General features: G+C 40.4%; 1 protein-coding gene across 5 annotated transcripts in view; it reads right to left on the minus strand.

Annotated features, from left to right (window-relative positions):
- Positions 1-22,073, minus strand: part of LRRIQ1 (leucine rich repeats and IQ motif containing 1) — a 182,635-nt gene that overhangs the window by 116,286 nt on the left and 44,276 nt on the right. For all 5 annotated transcript variants that reach the window (XM_048835653.2, XM_048835654.2, XM_048835652.2 and 2 more), the window contains exons 13-14: positions 11,714-11,787; positions 8,514-8,607 (exon numbers count right to left, since the gene is read on the minus strand). In XM_048835653.2, the coding sequence (XP_048691610.2) occupies positions 8,514-8,607; positions 11,714-11,787 (168 nt within the window). The remainder of the gene's footprint in view (positions 1-8,513; positions 8,608-11,713; positions 11,788-22,073) is intronic.

A 22,073-nucleotide genomic window follows, 5' to 3' on the forward strand; every position in this document is an offset into this window, starting at 1 on the left:
GGCTGACCTGACACATTTGGAGACATTGCATAGACTGTCAATGAAAATGGCATTGCAATATCAGCTCACTCTCCATTTATACACACAGCAAAAACAAGACAATTCAGCCTGACTAGCAATCTCATGAAAGTCCATGTGGAACAGCAGGGGTGTTGCAAGTCACGAATGAGAAGAAAATAGCATGGAACTTGCTTGCACTATAGCAAATTCTAGTGCTGTTAGTCACACATTTTTATGAGAATTAAGGGATGGCTCCTGCTCCAATCCTAGTCACTGGGATAGGTCCCTGATTCTGTATATACCTAAATGGAACTCCCACTGACTTCAAACAAAACAGGACTGGGTTAATTCACCCCCTTTAAAAAAAAAACACCTTAGATAGCTATTGGAATTCATTTTTTACCTTTCTAAAAGATGTATTTTAAAAAATATTCAGAAATGTGTAACATCTGATTTAACAGACTATGGGATTAACAATGCCCCTCATAGCACAAAGTCCATCCTAGAAGAAAGGAGGTTGTACCAGTGAAAGCAGAGTGGGGAGGGCTAATGAATTTCCTAGGCAGTCCTTTCACATGTAAGGGATAATCTGGCACACAGATGTTAAAAACACTTTTTATGTGTGTCTTATTGACCAATTAAACCTCATGGTATTTTAAATATTTGTTTAGGACAATACAATATGTATTATGTCTGATATTCCTTATTTTCAATTCATCAAACTGCAAAAAAAAATCTTAAATTGGTAAAGTATTATATCTTAACACAAATAGTTTTAAATAAGTCTGAATTAACTTTTCCTTTATTTAGATTTAAACACCACACATTAAAGAAAGTCTATTCTGCATTATAGGCACCCTTGCCATCAGTTAAAACTATATTACATAATCCTTCAGAACCAGAGCATTCCTTGACTGCCCCCATATTTAAAGAAAAGAATGTTACTTAGCTGAGATCATATATGCCAAGTTTCAAATCCGAGCAAATTTCTATGGCTGAGTTACATTATCCAAAACATAGATTGGCAAAAGTCTTTACAACAGCAGTGCTATTTGACGCAGATATAAAGATTACCCTGCACTCCCTGCTTGTTATGGCAAATGTAATACTGTCTAAAATATACTTGAAATAAAAGGATCATTTTAGATACACTGGCCTTGAGCTTGTAGTGAAGAGCCAATGTTGAATAATGATACATTTAAAAAGTGCCATATCAAGTTGATTAATGCTGGAAGTAGTGTATCTTAGAGCTATGGGATCTCAACACTGGTTTTTCCAGCTGGGTTTCTCCTGGTGAAGGGCTGAGTCAATATTTCATTTAGTGAAAACTTCCTGGTGAATATTCTGTCACTTAAGAGGCTCTATTAATCATTGCTGCAGTGAAACACACTCCCCTAGGAGCGCTCAGACTGATCCTAGGGTTTAATTTTTAAAAAGCAATTTCTTAGTACTTCAGTTTTGTCGGTGTTATCGCTGGCTGGACATGAAAGTAGGAAACCGATTGGAAAATTTTACAACTAATTCCTTTGTTGGTATCAAGGGGTTATGTAAAGTTCATTGGAACATATTGCCTGAAGTTATAGTTAATGCTGTATTCAACAAATCCATATTTTATACTGTCCCATCCTTTAAATCCTTGAGATAAATGAATCTCTTGTCCAATCATAAAGGCTCTATTGCATCAAATGATCTAAGAGAGGAACCTGATGTATCAGTTCTTAAAGCTAATAGGAATTCAGAAGTAATTTCGTTTTCTTGAGTAATGTCTGAGGAAGAAATTAGTTCTATGAGACATCAGAAATTAAAAACAGTATAAACGTAAATGTGAGCTTTACTAAAATGTCACATGCTGAAGAGTAATATTTAATAGTACTTGCATTCATTAACATTCATTCATTAAATACCTGTATGCATTAAATATAAACACATATTTACAGCTACTTCTGCTACTGTTTGAAAGCTTCAAATTCCAAAAAATGTGCACACATTTTTCCACTTGAATACTAATATGAAGTTTGCTAAAAGATCTCCTACTGCAGAAAATATACGTATATATTTTTCTCTCTTTATATACCACACGCAAAAAACAAAAAACCAACCCCCCCCCCGAATTTATCACACCAATAAAGTAAAAATTGGCAAGTCACTGCATTAGGGAAGCTTGTGGTAATACTGGAGCATAAAGTTTTGTATTTAATTGGCTTGAAGTGATGCAAGGAACAGAGAAAAGTTTTAAAAAAAATGATTACAGAAATGAATGTCAATGAATGTCAAAGTAAATGTTGACTCAGACACTGAAATGATCATACTGAAGGTTACTATACACAGTTACATGGTACTGCACTTGAGGGACTATGGCTCGTGGGCAGCAAAAGTAGGAAATCACAAGAACATTACTAGCAGCATATTTCTGTGGCTTGGAAAGATTGGTCCCAGAGACTAGGAAAACAAAGAAAAAAAGAAGTTAAGAAATATTTCAATCTATGGTTCCAAGAGGGCTTATCAATGACAGTAATATTTTTTTAAATAATCAAAAAAAAAAAACCCTCAAACACGGCTATATATTCCACCGCCTTGTGATATCACTTTTGATAAGCAACACAAGCGAGGCCAGGATCCAATTGCTAAGCTCTTTTAATTTTTTTTTAAAGTGTTCCTAGTCAAAATCATAATCAACTACATTACTCATATCTTATCTGAAAGTTCCCTTGTTATCTCAACCCAGAATACTGACATTTTTAATGGGCTTAATATCTCTTTTCTATCCTTAGAGCTATTCTATATAAGTAATACTTTCCCAAGTAAATACTACATGCCCTTATTTGGAAAGAACAGTTTAGATTGCTCTGGTCAATCTAAAGCTTCTCTGAATCAACTAAATGGCTCACTTAAAAAGTTCAGTAATAGGGACAGCTTATTGACCCAATAGTTTATTCTGCCCTATCATGTACAAGACAAAAGTTGGATTCCAGGCCTGCCATCTTCCTCTTGAAGCTACCAGGCCAGAAAGTTATGTGAAAGAACTCTGGATCTTATGCAGGATCAGACTGGCTGCTCAGGAACCATCTGTCTAAAAAGGTTAAGGAAAAGATTTGGAAGGGGGAGTTTGTGGATTTATTTACCTGGCTCTTTAGGGAACAACAGACGGAGAAAGGGGGCAAAAAGAACAAAAAAAAAAAGATGAGAACAAATCCCGCAGACCTAAGGTGCTTCAAAATTTTAAGAACGATCTTTTGCAGTTATGCAAGCATAATTTGTGAGAGAGTCGTATTTCCTTGTTCAAGTACGAGGACTTAATGGCAAGGGCTTATGCTACATTATGGTGGGGTAACACAGTTAAAAAGCATGACAGAGAATTTAGACAGAGGATGGCAAAGGAGACAATTACCCTGGGTTACAACAGACCAGGAACTTTGGCTGCAGAGCATGATTCCTTATCACCCCACCCAGCTGGCATTCATAGACATTTGTTTTCAAAATATTGATTTAAAATGAAGATGTGCTTTACATTTAACTATGGAAAATGTTTTTGCTCCCAATGCAAGTACAAACTTCACTATAGGTGATGTGGGGGTCAGCACAGTTCCCTCCCTTGTTATGGGGATAAAAGGTGGTAGGAAAGGGGGTCAACAGGACTCACTGCTTCAGGAGATGCTACAGGGGGAGGAAGTAACCATGAGAAGGCTCCTTCTCCAAATTAAAATACAGGATTTATGGAATATTATTGGACCAATCCAAGAAAAAAAATGCAGCTTATTTATGGAATGGGTTTTCAGCCAGTTTTCAAATCCCAAATGAAGGAGTGAGATACAACTCCTTGGCAAAAAACTGAAAGTCCATTAAAGGCATCAAGCATATAGTGAGAGCAAACATCACCCCACATTATAGGGCCAGATCCTGCTGCCCACTCTGGCTGCTTCATATCCCACAAAGCATCCAGAAAGATGGTAGATCCAGCCCCTTAAAGATTTCCCAACTATAGAAGAATCCTGGGGTAGTACAGAGTTGTAATAGAGGCTTCCCAACAACCCTCCCAGACCACGGGATCTGGCCAGGCAAAATGTGCACAGTTGGTTGCCTGTATTCCTCAGCTGCTGGGATGGCCCTTAGTGTCCCTGAAGCTGCTCTGCTTTACACCTGAGACTGGCTCAATCTGAAGCCTGAGGTTTAATACCTTGCCTGCTTCTCTCCCCCGACCTGTTATACTGTGTACATCTCAGCCACAACTGAAGAACTAGTCCTACATACCATTGCATACAAAAGTCCTTAATCATCTATTAGTTTCTCAATATTTATACAAATGAAAACTACTTTTTAAGAAGCATTTCACAGCAATTACTCACTGGAAATATCATAAAAGTGTTCTATTGATATTATAACAGGGATTTCAGTAACTCCAAGAGATGGAACCTAGTAAACCTGCCAATTTAAATTGGTACACCATTTCAGAAAGAGAACAGAGGTGAAATGGTAGGTATGCTGTGAAATATCTGAGTGACAAACGTGTGTGCCAGAACAGGTCAATGCTCACTCTTTTTATGAAGCAGTAAGTACTCTACTAAAACATCTTAATTTGTATATTTAACTTTATAAAGCTATAAAACATTTTAAGACATGTTCTTTAATTTTATTTGGAGTTGGGAAAGAATGCTAATTAGAATGGAGAATAAGCTTGAAGTAACCACTGCCACACTTTGGCAAACTTATGAAAATATACAGCATTTTACTAAAAACTCAGAAATGTTGGGCTAAATTTTGGGGTCCTTGTTTGTGCAAAGTTTCCGTTGATATCAATAGGATTTTTCCTCAAATAAACAGTGCAGAATTCAGCCCATTTTTGCAGTTTTCCCCCTTAAGTGCTATTGTAAAGAGTGTGTATATATATATACACACACACACACACACACACATCACAGTTCTCTTTCATTGTATATCTGTCCTGTTCCTACTTCATTCGTTTAGAAGTGTCATACTTGGTTGTTTGCAGGAGTGTATCTAAGACCAAAGAGTTGTGGGTGAGGAAAGCATGTTTTGTGTCAACAATTTTACAAGTGAAGAGAGACAGCTACTTGCTCACTTATATCTTCAATGACTCTTCAGAATCCTTCATTGTGAGGGAAAGAAGTCAGAAGGAAACAGAATGCCTCCATAAAAACCAACAATGAAATCATTAACTTTTTCCAATTCTTTTTATCCACACTCATTCCCTGTCACCCCCATCCAAGTTATAAATCCCTGAACACAAAAGGACTGCAGAATCCAGCAGCCAGGCCCACATTTTTGTATTGGGATAAGCCTGGGTTCCCCCCCGTACCAAATTTAACTGTGATGGTGAAAACTGTTTTCCTTTTAAGCAGCGGAATTCAGAGTTGGAAGAGAAGGAAAGGGAGGACAAGGTGCTTGAGTCCAAAAACTGACAGGATCGGTCAGGATCTAACTTTAACCCAGCACCTTACACCCATACTAAGTGTCAGGGAAACAAATCTTCCCTCCAAAAACCTCTCCCAAATCACCACAATACTGCCTTTCACATGCACCATAGTAAATGTAAGTGTTCATTTGTAACTTGACAAGCACAAGTTGAGATTTTTAAATAATTTTAGAGTGGCTGGCATATTCCTGGTGTTGAAGCTCTATAAGGCTTACTGAAGCAAAGTAAATTTACAGATAATCCTATGAATGTTTCTGGCCTGCCCGTCATTTTGGTACATGATGGTACTGACATGCTCCTTCATTTCTGTGCACCTCCACCTTTCTGTGCACACACAGAACTCTCCTCTTTCCTAACCACCTACATGCAGCACCACAGTACTCATAGTTGTGAAGTCTCATTATAAGCTAGGCTGGCAGGGAAGCAGCTCCTGGTGCACAAGAAGCCTAGTGACTAATGCTGACAGTCAGTCTTCCACTGGACAGTGTAATCTGGGAGTTCCCTCTCGACAGACTAAGCCATGCTGACTTTTCTCTCTATCTGCTCGTTCCAGTTTGTGGGTAGCGATTATTTAGATTAGGGAACTGGCTTCTCTTTCTTTCTGTTACTGATAGCAGTAATTTTGGTGGGTAGCTCCCCATAAAGCTGGGTACTTCCGATCAGCTGCACTCCCTCTTGCTGAGGAGCAAAGCAGAGCGTTTTGTTTTTTCCTATTCTCAAGGGAAGCGAAGGGGCTGAGCCTTTTTTTGCTACTTGAAGTCAACTCCCTTACCTTCCCCAAAACACAGTACTTGTGTGGCCTGGGTGCATGTCTGAATGTCTTAGCTATGTGCATGCTACTATAGGTGTGGGGTTGGTTGTCCAGGCATGTCAGTCAGGCTCTGGGCCCCAGCCAGGATGATAGCCCCATTGTGCTAAGTGCCATACAATCATGGAACAGGAAGGCAGTCCCTGTCCTAGAGAGCTCAAAAGCTAAGCTCACAACCAGAAACAACACATAGATGAAGCAGGTAAACAGGATGATGGAATGATAACAGCAGAACTGTTTGCAAAGTAGAAGGTAGTCTCAGCTTGCCACCTGACTAGCCACTGACATCTGGCAGTATTTTCTAGGGTTTTATTGAGTCATACTTTTATCATTATTGAGGCCTGCAGTAGGCATGCTCTCCGCAACAGTGGGTATGGTCTACATTGCAAAAAAAGTGTGTTCTTCACTCAAATTAGCTCACCCACATTAGCTAACTCAAGTTAAAATAGCATCAAAGACATGTCAACTTGGGTTAGCAACTTGGGTTAAAGCTGGTTGAATTCAAGCTGCTAACCCAAATTAAAAACTTTGTGCTGTGTCTTCACTGATATTTTAACCCGAGTTAGCTAACCTGAGTTAAGAACAAAGCGTTTGTTTTGCAATGTACACCTACCCACAGGCAGGCTGCCCAGAATATTAACCATTATAGTTGGAAACCGGAAGACAGCCCCAAATCTGAGGTTAGTGAGTGATGCAAAATGCATCCCTCTATACAAAAAGGGGAAATGAATATCTCCCACAGCTGGCAAGCCCTGCACAGCTCTTCATAACTAATCTCACTGCCAGCTACTTACACGTCAGTCTCTGTCAAGGTTCCTCCCCCACTCTGAACTCTAGGGTACAGATGTGGGGACCTGCATGAAAAACCTCCTAAACTTATCTTTACCAGCTTAGGTCAAAACTTCCCCAAGGTACAAAATATTCCACCCGTCGTCCTTCGATTGGCCGCTACTACCACCAAACTAATACTGGTTACTGGGGAAGAGCTGTTTGGACACGTCTTTCCCCCCAAAATACTTCCCAAAACCTTACACCCCACTTCCTGGACAAGGTTTGGTAAAAAGCCTCACCAATTTGCCTAGGTGACTACAGACCCAGACCCTTGGATCTTAAGAACAATGAACAATCCTCCCAACACTTGCACCTCCCCTTTCCTGGGAAATGTTGGATAAAAAGCCTCACCAATTTGCATAGGTGACCACAGACCCAAACCCTTGGATCTGAGAACAATGAAAAAGCATTCAGTTTTCTTACAAGAAGACTTTTAATAAAAATAGAAGTAAATAGAAATAAAGAAATCCCCCCTGTAAAATCAGGATGGTAGATACCTTACGGGGTAATTAGATTCAAAACACAGAGAACCCCTCTAGGCAAAACCTTAAGTTACAAAAAAGATACACAGACAGAAATAGTTATTCTATTCAGCACAGTTCTTTTCTCAGCCATTTAAAGAAATCATAATCTAACACGTACCTAGCTAGATTACTTACTAAAAGTTCTAAGACTCCATTCCTGGTCTATCCCCGGCAAAGACAGAATATAGACAGACACACAGACCCTTTGTTTCTCTCCCTCCTCCCAGCTTTTGAAAGTATCTTGTCTCCTCATTGGTCATTTTGGTCAGGTGCCAGCGAGATTACCTTTAGCTTCTTAACCCTTTACAGGTGAGAGGAGCTTTCCCCTGGCCAGGAGGGATTTCAAAGGGGTTTACCCTTCCCTTTATATTTATGACAGTCTCTCTCTATATTTCCTGGATGTAACAAAGATTAATATTTACCACTACAAGTTTTCTCTGATCATAGAAGCTTAGGCCTTAGTCTTTTCCTAAAATTAGAATCCCTACAAGGATGATGACTCTCTGGATATTATTTCACAACAATATCTAACTTTAAAAAATGACCAGCATTTACACCAAAAAAAATAATCAGATCACCTATAAAAATATCAACATTTGCAGATGTTGCAACAAGCCTAGATGCAGATGTTGCCACAAGCCTAAATGCAGCGTGTGCAGGAGAGCTGAGGGATAATTTTGGCCATTTGTTGGGGGGAGGTATTTATAATATTTAGATTTCAAAAATGATCAGATATAATATTCTGAATAATAAAATGTATAGTGTATTCATTACAACCTCCAGATTTTTATAAAATTACTATTTAGCTAAACTGAAATATTAAGATTTATTTACCATCTGGTTATGTGTGAACTTTGGTTGATTTATATTTTGTTGAGCAATGGATATATTGTAAGGGTTAATTAATTGTTTATCTTACCTCCAACTTTTTTCTTGGAGAACTGGATTTCCACTGAGTGACAACTCAGTTAGTTTGTGACATCCACTAAACCATGTGATGACACTCTCAAGGTCTATATTACATTATGGAAGAAAAAGTATATATAACATTGAATGATTAAGGTGAAACCATGTGTAAAAAGCAAAGAATTATAGTAAAGTAGTATCATTAACAAACTCTCAGTTACTGTGGATTCTGTTAGAAACAAAATGACAATTGTCCAAATTTTTTGTGAAAAAGTTTTCTCCAATTTCAACCAGCTCTAGTATAGAGTATATTCAAATAAAATTCAATTTAACAGAAATCATAAAATTGAGCAAAAGTATACAAATATTTCTGTTGTCTTGTAAAGTAGTCACCCTATTTGCCTGAATATGTTTGGAAATACCTGAAATATCTAGATAAATAGGTATTTGATAAAACATTATGCTATTACATTTTGAAAAACAGGTGAGGACAACAAGGCATCCCAAAACACAGAATGAGGATATATTCCTTCTTTACGGATTTCCTTCATCTAAAGAGCACTCTGACATTAAATTATGATCCTTTGCATTACAGCTGGAAATGCACAAATAACACTAACTACTACAAACAGAGCTGATGGTATACAATTCCAGCTTGAGTCTGTGGAATAGAAGCTACAACATATTTTTCATTGTTTCAAATATAGCAGTAATTCATGTCTAGGTTTTTTGTTCTTTAGCCAGCAGTATGCAGATGGCACAGAGCTTTACCTATTTTTCACCATACAGTGGAGTCGTATCTTACATGGGGATTAGGTTCTAAAGTCAGTGCGTAAGGCGAAAATCACGTATAGTCAAAAAGAGAGAGACAGAAAAATGAAAGAATAAAAATGGGAGAAAGACGACTTCAACGTCATTATGCGGAAACCGGAGTGCCTCAGGATGGCAAGGAGCATTGTCTATGATCAGCAACGCTTTAAAGTCAAGTCCTTTCTCTTCAAGGTACCACTTGACCTCCGGAATGAAACACTTGTGGAACCAATCCAGAAATAATGCTGCCATCACCCAAGCCTTTTAATTTGATTGCCAGAACACGGGCAGGAGATTTTTGTTCTTGCCTTTTAGGGCACAGAGATTTGCAGCTTTGTAGAGCAAGCCCGGCTTTATTAAATGCTCAGCTGCATTGCCACAAAACAACACAGTCTTTAGCTGCTTTGAAGCCAGGGGCTTGTCTTTCTGTTTTTGAAGTGTAAGTGCAGTTGGGCATTTTTTTTTTCCAGAAGAGCCCAGTCTTGTCAGCATTAAAAACTTGTTCCGGAAGATAGCCCTTTTCTTCTATGATTTCCTTTAATTGTCCGGGGGGAGGTTTTTTGCTGCCTCTTCATTGGCAGATGCAGCTTCACCAGTAGTCTGCACCTTTTTGAGATTGAAGCAGTTCCTAAAACTGTTAAGCCAACGTTGGCTGGCTTTGAATTCCTTCTCATCAGAAGGCTGTCCCTCTTCGGCAGGAGGTTTGAACAGTGCATACAGGCTAAGAGCTTTTTCTTGCAACGTGTTGCCATCAATAGCCATGTGTTTCCGGTTCATGTCTTCCAGCCATAAGTTTAATGCCTTTTCAGTCTTCACTAAAGTCTTATCATGCACCTGGCTCATCACCTTAGCAGTTATTGGAGCACTTGATGCCACGGCTTGACGAATTTCTCTCTCTCGAATCTTGATGACACGGATGCTAGATTAGTTGCAGCCATATTTACGCGCCACACTGGAGACCAACATACCGTCTCTCTATAAGGCCAATACAGCCAGTTTTTCCTTCAGCGTTGGAACAGCTTGCTGTTTCTTCGGTTGAGCACCAGATGAAGTAGTTGGCTTGCGTTTAGGGGCCATGTTGTACAAAAAATACAGATCTTTAAACACTAGAATCACACTCAGCGCGGCGAAATGCTCACCGGATCGGCGGGCAGTGATCGATCCAGCGGGGGTTGATTTATCGCGTCTAGTCTAAACACGATAAATTGACCCCCAAGTGCTCTCCCGTCAACTCCTGTATAGTACTCCACCGCAGCGAGTTATTGTTATTTTTTTTTTTTTTTGCTGAGCGTGTATAGTTGAATCCGTGTAAGTTAAATGCGTGTATGATGCATCTCCACTGTATATGACATACCACTAAGATGCCCCAGTGCTTGGATGAGATCATCTCATGGATGAAGATCAGCTGATTGAAAAAGAACTTGACAGAGATTATGCTGATGGAAAGAGGAAAGCAGTTTGAGGATTCTGCAGCCACAGTGCAATCTCCTTTGATTAAAGGTACACACCCTCAGTTGGTGAAGTCAGTATGTAGGTGAGCAGTACTCCCAGATTCCTCACTCTGATTCTAAATTCTCACATAGCAGCATCCACGAATAAAACAACTTCTAACAACTCTAGTTGGTTAGGAGACTCCATTACATGCTGGTTGCCTCAGTTACATAAACCTTCCTCACCTCTCATCTGGACTACAGCAGTGCAAGTCATCAGACCTTGGATAACTTCAAGTAGTACAGCACACCACCAAGCATCTCCTTAGCAACACAGACTACTGTGTGCATGTCAAACATGTCCTCTGCTGCATACACTGGCTTCCCATAGAATAATTAACCAAGTTCAAGGTCCTTATCTTTGAAGTGTTCAGCAGCCTAGGCCTAGCATATCTCAAAGATCACCAGAAGCTTTGGGATGAAGTCTGACCAACAAATGCTCCTGAAGAATAATTAATCTTCCTATCATAAGGATAATGCTCTTCTGTGTGGAAGAAAAAGCTGTCTCAGGGGGCCCATCTGAGATGGCAGAATGAACTCACAAACTTCACCACCTTCTAATCCAAATGTAAGATGCAATTCTTCAACCCTTCTTTAACATAAGCACATAGCAGCATGTACATTAAAAAAAACAAAAACACAATTCTTCCCCTGGGGAGAGGATGAGAGACAGAACAAATCACATGTGACAGATGTTAGCGACATCACTTAGTACACAACTGGAAGGTGCCCAGATACTACACTCATGAAGGTGGTGATAGAATAGAATAGCTCCTGTCATTTTAAGACCCCATTCCATATATTTTAATAAACAACTGAAATTTATAATATGCTGGTTGCCTGTATTCCTAAAAAAGGCCTTAAGGTAATTTTTTTTTAAAAAAATATTGTTTAATTCATTTTACATACTCACCTGACAAGTAGTTGTTGCTGATATTAAGCTTTTCCAAAGATATACATGAAAATAGGGGTGCAAGCTGAGTCAAACTAGAAACAAAACAGAGAAAGTTATGTAAATAAAAAAGCAGCACTTCTCATTGAGACAGACATAGGGACAAGTATTGCTGAAATAAGTTTTGAAATACGATGTCAGGGATATATATATGTAATTTTGCTATTAGGGTTGTCAACTAATCGCAGTTAACTCACGCGATTAACTAAAAAAATTAATTGCAATTAAAAAAATTAATCAGGATTAATTGCAGTTTTAATTGCACTGTTAAGCAATAGAATACCAAGTGAAATTTATTAAATATTTTGAATGTTTTTTTTCCATATTTTCAAATATAGTGATTTCAATTACAACACAGAATACAAAACGTTCAGCGCTCACTTTATATTATTATTTTTATTACAAATAGTTGCACTCTAAAACTAACAAAATAAATACCATTTTTCAATTGACTTCAGACAAGTACTATAGTGCAATCTCTTTCTCGTGAAAGTGCAACTTACAAATGTAATTTTTTTTGTTATATAACTGCACTCAAAAAACAAACAAACAATGCAAAAACTTTAGAGCCCACAAGTCCAATCAGTCCTATTTCTTGTTCAGACAATCACTAAGACAAACAAGTTTGTTTACATTTATGGGATGTAATGCTGCCTGCTTATTATTTCAGAGGAACAGCCGTGTTAGTCTGTATTCGCAAAAAGAAAAGGAGTACTTGTGGCACCTTAGAGACTAACCAATTTATTTGAGCATGAGCTTTCGTGAGCTACAGCTCACTTCATCAGATGTTTACCGTGGAAACTGCAGCAGACTTTATATACACACAGAAATCATGAAACAATACCTCCTCCCACCCCACTGTCCTGCTGGTAATAGCTTATCTAAAGTGATCAACAGGTGGGCCATTTCCAGCACAAATCCAGGTTTTCTCACCCTCCACCCCCCCCCCCCCCCCCCCACAAATTCACTCTCCTGCTGGTGCTAGCCCATCCAAAGTGACAACTCTTTACATAATCAAGTCGGGCTATTTCCTGCATAGATCAAGGTTTTCTCACATCCCCCCCCCACCCCCATACACACACAAACTCACTCTCCTGCTGGTAATAGCTCATCTAAACTGACCACTCTCCAGGTTTAAATCCAAGTTAAACCAGAACATCTGGGGGGGGGGGGTAGGAAAAAACAAGAGGAAACAGGCTACCTTGCATAATGACTTAGCCACTCCCAGTCTCTATTTAAGCCTAAATTAATAGTATCCAATTTGCAAATGAATTCCAATTCAGCAGTTTCTCGCTGGAGTCTGGATTTGAAGTTTTTTTGTTTTAAGATAGCGACCTTCATGTCTGTGATTGCGTGACCAGAGAGATTGAAGTGTTCTCCGACTGGTTTATGAATGTTATAATTCTTGACATCTGATTTGTGTCCATTTATTCTTTTACATAGAGACTGTCCAGTTTGACCAATGTACATGGCAGAGGGGCATTGCTGGCACATGATGGCATATATCACATTGGTGGATGTGCAGGTGAACGAGCCTCTGATAGTGTGGCTGATGTTATTAGGCCCTGTGATGGTGTCCCCTGAATAGATATGTGGGCACAATTGGCAACGGGCTTTGTTGCAAGGATAAGTTCCTGGGTTAGTGGTTCTGTTGTGTGGTATGTGGTTGTTGGTGAGTATTTGCTTCAGGTTGCGGGGCTGTCTGTAGGCAAGGACTGGCCTGTCTCCCAAGACTTGTGAGAGTGTTGGGTCATCCTTTAGGATAGGTTGTAGATCCTTAATAATGCGTTGGAGGGGTTTTAGTTGGGGGCTGAAGGTGACGGCTAGTGGCGTTCTGTTATTTTCTTTGTTAGGCCTGTCCTGTAGTAGGTAACTTCTGGGAACTCTTCTGGCTCTATCAATCTGTTTCTTTACTTCTGCAGGTGGGTATTGTAGTTGTAAGAAAGCTTGACAGAGATCTTGTAGGTGTTTGTCTCTGTCTGAGGGGTTGGAGCAAATGCGGTTGTATCGCAGAGCTTGGCTGTAGACGATGGATCGTGTGGTGTGGTCAGGGTGAAAGCTGGAGGCATGCAGGTAGGAATAGCGGTCAGTAGGTTTCCGGTATAGGGTGGTGTTTATGTGGCCATTGTTTATTAGCACTGTAGTGTCCAGGAAGTGGATCTCTTGTGTGGACTGGACCAGGCTGAGGTTGGTGGTGGGATGGAAATTGTTGAAATCATGGTGGAATTCCTCAAGGGCTTCTTTTCCATGGGTCCAGATGATGAAGATGTCATCAATATAGCGCAAGTAGAGTAGGGGCTTTAGGGGACGAGAGCTGAGGAAGCGTTGTTCTAAATCAGCCATAAAAATGTTGGCATACTGTGGGGCCATGCGGGTACCCATAGCAGTGCCGCTGATCTGAAGGTATACATTGTCCCCAAATGTGAAATAGTTATGGGTAAGGACAAAGTCACAAAGTTCAGCCACCAGGTTAGCCGTGACATTATCGGGGATAGTGTTCTTGACGGCTTGTAGTCCATCTTTGTGTGGAATGTTGGTGTAGAGGGCTTCTACATCCATAGTAGCCAGGATGGTGTTATCAGGAAGATCACCGATGGATTGAAGTTTCCTCAGGAAGTCAGTGGTGTCTCGAAGGTAGCTGGGAGTGCTGGTAGCGTAGGGCCTGAGGAGGGAGTCTACATAGCCAGACAATCCTGCTGTCAGGGTGCCAATGCCTGAGATGATGGGGCGCCCAGGATTTCCAGGTTTATGGATCTTGGGTAGTAGATAGAATATCCCAGGTCGGGGTTCCAGGGGTGTGTCTGTGCGGATTTGATCTTGTGCTTTTTCAGGAAGTTTCTTGAGCAAATGCTGTAGTTGCTTTTGGTAACTCTCAGTGGGATCATAGGGTAATGGCTTGTAGAAACTCGTGTTGGAGAGCTGCCGAGCAGCCTCTTGTTCATATTCCGACCTATTCATGATGACAACAGCACCTCCTTTGTCAGCCTTTTTGATTATGATGTCAGAGTTGTTTCTGAGGCTGTGGATGGCATTGCGTTCCGCATGGCTGAGGTTATGGGGCAAGTGATGCTGCTTTTCCACAATTTCAGCCCGTGCACGTCGGCGGAAGCACTCTATGTAGAAGTCCAGTCTGCTGTTTCGACCTTCAGGAGGAGTCCATCTAGAATCCCTCTTTCTGTAGTGTTGGCAGGGAGACCTCTGTGGATTAGTATGTTGTTCAGAGGTATTTTGGAAATATTCCTTGAGACGGAGACATCAAAAATAGGATTCTAGGTCACCACAGAACTGTATCATGTTCGTGGGGGTGGAGGGGCAGAAGGAGAGGCCCCGAGATAGAACAGCTGCTTCTGCTGGGCTGAGAGTATAGTTGGATAGGTTAACAATATTGCTAGGTGGGGTGAGGGAACCATTGCTGTGGCCCCTTGTAGCATGTAGTAGTTTAGAAAGTTTAGTGTCTTTTTTCTTTTGTAGAGAAGCAAAGTGTGCGTTGTAAATGGCTTGTCTAGTTTTAGTAAAATCCAGCCACGAGGAAGTTTGTGTGGAAGGTTGGTTCTTTATGAGAGTATCCATTTTTGAGAGCTCATTCTTAATCTTTCCCTGTTTGCTGTAGAGGATCTTGATCAGGTGATTCCGCAGTTTCTTTGAGAGCGTGAGGCACAAGCTGTCAGCATAGTCTGTGTGGTATGTAGATTGTAATGGATTTTTGACCTTCAGTCCTTTTGGTACGATGTCCATCTGTTTGCATTTGGAAAGGAAGATGATGTCTGTCTGTATCTGTACAAGTTTCTTCATGCAGTTGATAGATTTCCACTCCATACGGCTAAATGCAGTGCCTTGCATAATGACAGGTTTCAGAGGAACAGCCGTGTTAGTCTGTATTCGCAAAAAGAAAAGGAGTACTTGTGGCACCTTAGAGACTAACCAATTTATTTGAGCATGAGCTTTCGTGAGCTACAGCTCACTTCATCAGATGTTTACCGTGGAAACTGCAGCAGACTTTATATACACACAGAAATCATGAAACAATACCTCCTCCCACCCCACTGTCCTGCTGGTAATAGCTTATCTAAAGTGATCAACAGGTGGGCCATTTCCAGCACAAATCCAGGTTTTCTCACCCTCCACCAGCTACCTTCGAGACACCACTGACTTCCTGAGGAAACTTCAATCCATCGGTGATCTTCCTGATAACACCATCCTGGCTACTATGGATGTAGAAGCCCTCTACACCAACATTCCACACAAAGATGGACTACAAGCCGTCAAGAACACTATCCCCGATAATGTCACGGCTAACCTGGTGGCTGAACTTTGTGACTTTGTCCTTACCCATAACTATTTCACATTTGGGGACAATGTATACCTTCAGATCAGCGGCACTGCTATGGGTACCCGCATGGCCCCACAGTATGCCAACATTTTTATGGCTGATTTAGAACAACGCTTCCTCAGCTCTCGTCCCCTAAAGCCCCTACTCTACTTGCGCTATATTGATGACATCTTCATCATCTGGACCCATGGAAAAGAAGCCCTTGAGGAATTCCACCATGATTTCAACAATTTCCATCCCACCACCAACCTCAGCCTGGTCCAGTCCACACAAGAGATCCACTTCCTGGACACTACAGTGCTAATAAACAATGGCCACATAAACACCACCCTATACCGGAAACCTACTGACCGCTATTCCTACCTGCATGCCTCCAGCTTTCACCCTGACCACACCACACGATCCATCGTCTACAGCCAAGCTCTGCGATACAACCGCATTTGCTCCAACCCCTCAGACAGAGACAAACACCTACAAGATCTCTGTCAAGCTTTCTTACAACTACAATACCCACCTGCAGAAGTAAAGAAACAGATTGATAGAGCCAGAAGAGTTCCCAGAAGTTACCTACTACAGGACAGGCCTAACAAAGAAAATAACAGAACGCCACTAGCCGTCACCTTCAGCCCCCAACTAAAACCCCTCCAACGCATTATTAAGGATCTACAACCTATCCTAAAGGATGACCCAACACTCTCACAAGTCTTGGGAGACAGGCCAGTCCTTGCCTACAGACAGCCCCGCAACCTGAAGCAAATACTCACCAACAACCACATACCACACAACAGAACCACTAACCCAGGAACTTATCCTTGCAACAAAGCCCGTTGCCAATTGTGCCCACATATCTATTCAGGGGACACCATCACAGGGCCTAATAACATCAGCCACACTATCAGAGGCTCGTTCACCTGCACATCCACCAATGTGATATATGCCATCATGTGCCAGCAATGCCCCTCTGCCATGTACATTGGTCAAACTGGACAGTCTCTACGTAAAAGAATAAATGGACACAAATCAGATGTCAAGAATTATAACATTCATAAACCAATCGGAGAACACTTCAATCTCTCTGGTCACGCAATCACAGACATGAAGGTCGCTATCTTAAAACAAAAAAACTTCAAATCCAGACTCCAGCGAGAAACTGCTGAATTGGAATTCATTTGCAAATTGGATACTATTAATTTAGGCTTAAATAGAGACTGGGAGTGGCTAAGTCATTATGCAAGGTAGCCTGTTTCCTCTTGTTTTTTCCTACCCCCCCCCCCAGATGTTCTGGTTTAACTTGGATTTAAACCTGGAGAGTGGTCAGTTTAGATGAGCTATTACCAGCAGGAGAGTGAGTTTGTGTGTGTATGGGGGTGGGGGGGGATGTGAGAAAACCTTGATCTATGCAGGAAATAGCCCGACTTGATTATGTAAAGAGTTGTCACTTTGGATGGGCTAGCACCAGCAGGAGAGTGAATTTGTGGGGGGGGGGGGTGGAGGGTGAGAAAACCTGGATTTGTGCTGGAAATGGCCCACCTGTTGATCACTTTAGATAAGCTATTACCAGCAGGACAGTGGGGTGGGAGGAGGAATTGTTTCATGATTTCTGTGTGTATATAAAGTCTGCTGCAGTTTCCACGGTAAACATCTGATGAAGTGAGCTGTAGCTCACGAAAGCTCATGCTCAAATAAATTGGTTAGTCTCTAAGGTGCCACAAGTACTCCTTTTCTTTTTGCTTATTATTTGTAATGTCTCCTGAAAGTGAGAACAGGCCTTTGCATGGAACTTCTGTAGCCAGCATTGCAAGGTTTTTACGTGCCAGATATGCTAAACATTCGTATGCCCCTTCATGCTTCCGCCACCAATCCAGAGCACATGCTTCCACGCTGATGATGCTCATTAAAAAAATAATGCGTTAATTCAATTTGTGACCAAACTCCTTGGGAGAGAATTGTATGTCTCCTGCTGTTTTACCTGCATTCTGCCATATATTTCACATTATATCAGTCTCGGATGATGACACAGCACGTTATTTGTTTTAAGAACACTTTCTTTGCAGATTTGACAAAATGCAAAGAAGGTACCAATGTGAGATTTCGAAAGATAGTGACAACACTCGATCCAAGGTTTAAGAATCTGAAGTGCCTTCCAAAATCTGAGAGGGACAAGGTGTGGAGCATGCTTTCACAAGTCTTAAAAGAGCAACACTCAGATGTGGAAACTACAGAACCCAAACCACCAAAAAAGAAAACCATGCAGCTACACTGCCGGCTGTCTGCTATAGGCGGCGCCCCTCTCCCCGCTCCCCAACCCCAGCAGCTTCCATTGGCTGGGGGAGAGGGACAGAGATACCATCACTAGTCGCTGGGCAGAGTCAGCCATGGAAGGAGCATCACTCGTTGTCAGGCAGAGTCAGCCATGGTGGCATGAGGCCAAGGGAGCGAGGGAAAAGGGTGGGAAACGGGCTGGGAGGTGGTGTGAACACCATCTTCAGAGACATTATTGGCCTGCTGGGAGGAGTTGAGGACTGGCACTGGCCCTAAGGTAAATTGAGTTTGAGACCCCTGATTTAGTCTAACCTTCTGTATAGCACAGGCCATAGAAGTCCCCAAAATAATTCCTAGAGCATATCTTTTAGAAAAAGCATCCAATCTTGATTTAAAAATGGTTAGTGATGGAGAATACATCATGACCCTTGGTAAATTGCTCCAATGGTTAATTGCTGTCACCATTAAAAAATTATGCCTTATTTCTAGTCTGAATTTGTCTAGCTTCAAATTCCAGCCATTGGATTCTGTTTAAAATAGACAAATTATCTTTGGGCAATAGAAAAAAGATCTCTGTTGCATTCAAGGTATTGTGATCCCTTGCCTGTTGAAGTCAATGACAAAACAAACTCCCATTGACTTCGATCTAAGCAGGATCAAATTCAGTGCAAACACACTGATCCTGCAACATGTTTTCACACCCAGTGTTTTTTTTTAAAGGAATTCTAATCAAAATGCCCCCTCAGAGCTCTCACTTATTAATACATATTAGTCTCTCTATTAAATGTGCATGTTATATGCATTTTTATACTACACTAACGACTGTAATTATGGTTGACAGTGTATTTCCATTGCAAACCACTGTCTTTTGGGAATTACAACATTTCCAGAAATCCTTAGTGATAATTAACTATGATATTGGAGTTAATCAGTCATAAAAATACCTTTGGCTATAGAATTTTTCTGAATAGGACTGGATTTTATCAATTTCAGTAACCTTTTGTTGCAGATATTTATTTTGAGTGTCTAGTATTAGACAATGTTGTTAAGTATTCTCTGCCAGAATATTCAGGAAAAAAAGAAGGATAAATTTAGGGCAATAAAGGTGAAGTTTTGTGAGTAAAACACTGTATAATTTTTAAAGAATGTGAAAGAAATACAGGAATTTTATTTTAAAATAAGAATATACATTATAGCACATCAGTTAAATTTTAGTTCTTCAGTCCTCCTACCTGTTAAAACTTTCCTGGGTAAAGGCAGACATTCAACAGGATTTGGGACATTGTGTAATATTTGGTGAGCATATTCTAAAATTCATTTTTACACTGTTTTCTCCTGTTCAAGTCTTTTAAAAATCTGTTTTCTGACTGCAAGCCTCTCTAGCTGTCAGAGTCCTACTCCTGCTGCAACATTAAATGGGAGCAGAAAGCGGAAGCTATTGCTTGCTTTTTTGTGAATATCTTTTACTTGTGTGTCTTCTTTGTAATTTATATCTTTTTTATGCCGAGGGCTAGTGTGACAAGGTCAAGTGGTATTAAGTTTTCAGTAATGTCCTTTGTCTTTCTGGTTTGAATTTTCTTCGAAAAATAATTAACAAAGCCTGTCAGTCAAAGGAAAGCGATATACTGATGAGAAAGTTTTAAATCTCATAATAATCCCAGCAGAAAAAAGCAGAGCAGGAGTCAAATAGAATTGTCAATTCATCACAGAATAGCGCTACAACTACCAACATAATCAACACAGCATAAAAAAATAGTGCATCATTTTGTCTAGGAAACTGCTTTAAAATCAGCTTTCACTCCATAGCACCCAGACTAACTTTTGTTGATTCTGAGGTACCGGAGCCTGTGTCATGGATTTTCAAGATGCAGTAACACTGTTATGAGAAATAAAAATAGATGCACTATTTGTGTGTCAGTGGAAAAACTACTTTTGAAGTGATTTTTAAATGATATTGTTAACGTCCTGTAAAACCATATTAAATCGTTTTTAAAGACTATAATACAGGGATTGTCAACTTTTGGAACACGGACCACCAGGGTAAGCCCCCTGGCAGGCCGGGCCGGTTTGTTTACCTGCCACATCCGCAGGTTCAGCCGATCGCAGCTCCCGCTGGCCACGGTTCGCCACTTCTTTTGCGGCCCCCATTGGACTTGACCGGCGAACCGCAGCCACTGGGAGCCACGATTGGCCAAACCTGCGGATGCAGCAGGGGTAAACAAACAGGCCTGACCTGCCAGAGGGCTTACTCTGATGGGCCACGTGTCAAAGGTTGCGGATCCCTGTTATAATGTTCCATAATTTTTTCAATCTCGTTGAAAAAATATGATGGGCAGAGGATAAACTGGAGTAAGTGCAGTTCTTACTGTGAAATGTAATTCAAAAAGAAAAGGCATGTTTAGACACAACTAATATGAATTTTACTGACTCTAGATTTGATTTTCGGACTTTGAAACTATATTTTTACTTGTAAACTGCCCTCCCTGTGACTTGACATGGGATGTGAAAGTCAGGTTGAGCTCTTTGTGGCTCACATGCACACATATTCATCAGTAATAAAGATTCTGCAATCAAAACTTGGTTCACAATTCTATTGATGATACATGAACCAGAAGAAAATCCATCTTTTTCTCTTAGCTGTAATGACTACAGAAATAACAGTGTTTAAAAGTCATAAAACATGTATTTTGGCAATATATGAGCAGCTTTGACTAACAGGTTGTGAGTCTATGAGTAGATATTTTTACGCAAAAAGATTTCTGACCATAGCAGACTCTAATTTATAGGTTCATTTACTTTCCTCCCCACAGTACATTCCTTTCGATTTTAAAAACTAACGGTTGCCAACAGTCACAGTGCCATCTGTGATATTTAGGCCTTGTCCGTACAAAAACTTGAACCAGGTTAATTAAATGCGTGTTTTTTAACTGATTTAGCTAAACTAGTGCAAGTTTGTGCATAAACCCTTTAATTTTGGTTTAAGAGTGGCATATTGCAGTTTAGCTTGATCCCTTCTTTTTTTTCAGGTTTAAGATAAAGCAAAATATAAACTACTCTTTTAAAATGAAAGAATAGCATTTTCATTCAACAAACTGGCAATGGTTTAACTAAATACAATAACAGTGCATAGCACAACTGTAGATAAATTTTGATTTTTTTAATTGCAATAACTGAAAATATTCTTTAATTCAGGAAAACTTACTATGTGTTGATCATACCCATGCCACAAATACTCTCCACACTAGATTTCCTATTTTGGGGACCCAGTATTTTGCTATTTCAGTCTGCAGGGAAAGTTCTGTTCTGACTGACTAGCGTATAAAGAGTAATTCTATATCAGTCCTTGTACTTGGCATATCTCTGATAGAGTTTTCTGAGGTAGTGAGATACAGGAGGCTCTACAGAGCTAGTTGACCTCAGTGCAGCAGCTGATATATCAGAGCATATGCACGCCTACAAGGATATTACTGCTGTGTACCTTTTAAGGTCTAGGAAGCAATTTGAGTGAGTAGAGAAACGAGATGGAAACAAACAGTGTAAGGGAGGAGAAAACTGAGAAAAAAGAGGAAAAACAGATTTTTCTTATTTCCCCAGAATCATGGCCCCTTGCTAGTCCCATACTGGTGGTGCTATCTCGAGCAAAGCCATGGTAGCTGAGTCATTGAAAAGTAGCAGAAGAGTTAAAATAATCAGAACTACTACTGTCAAGCGATTATAAAAATTAATCAT

This window comes from Caretta caretta, chromosome 1 (assembly GCF_965140235.1).
Source record: "Caretta caretta isolate rCarCar2 chromosome 1, rCarCar1.hap1, whole genome shotgun sequence".
NCBI classification, from domain to species: Eukaryota; Metazoa; Chordata; order Testudines; family Cheloniidae; genus Caretta; species Caretta caretta.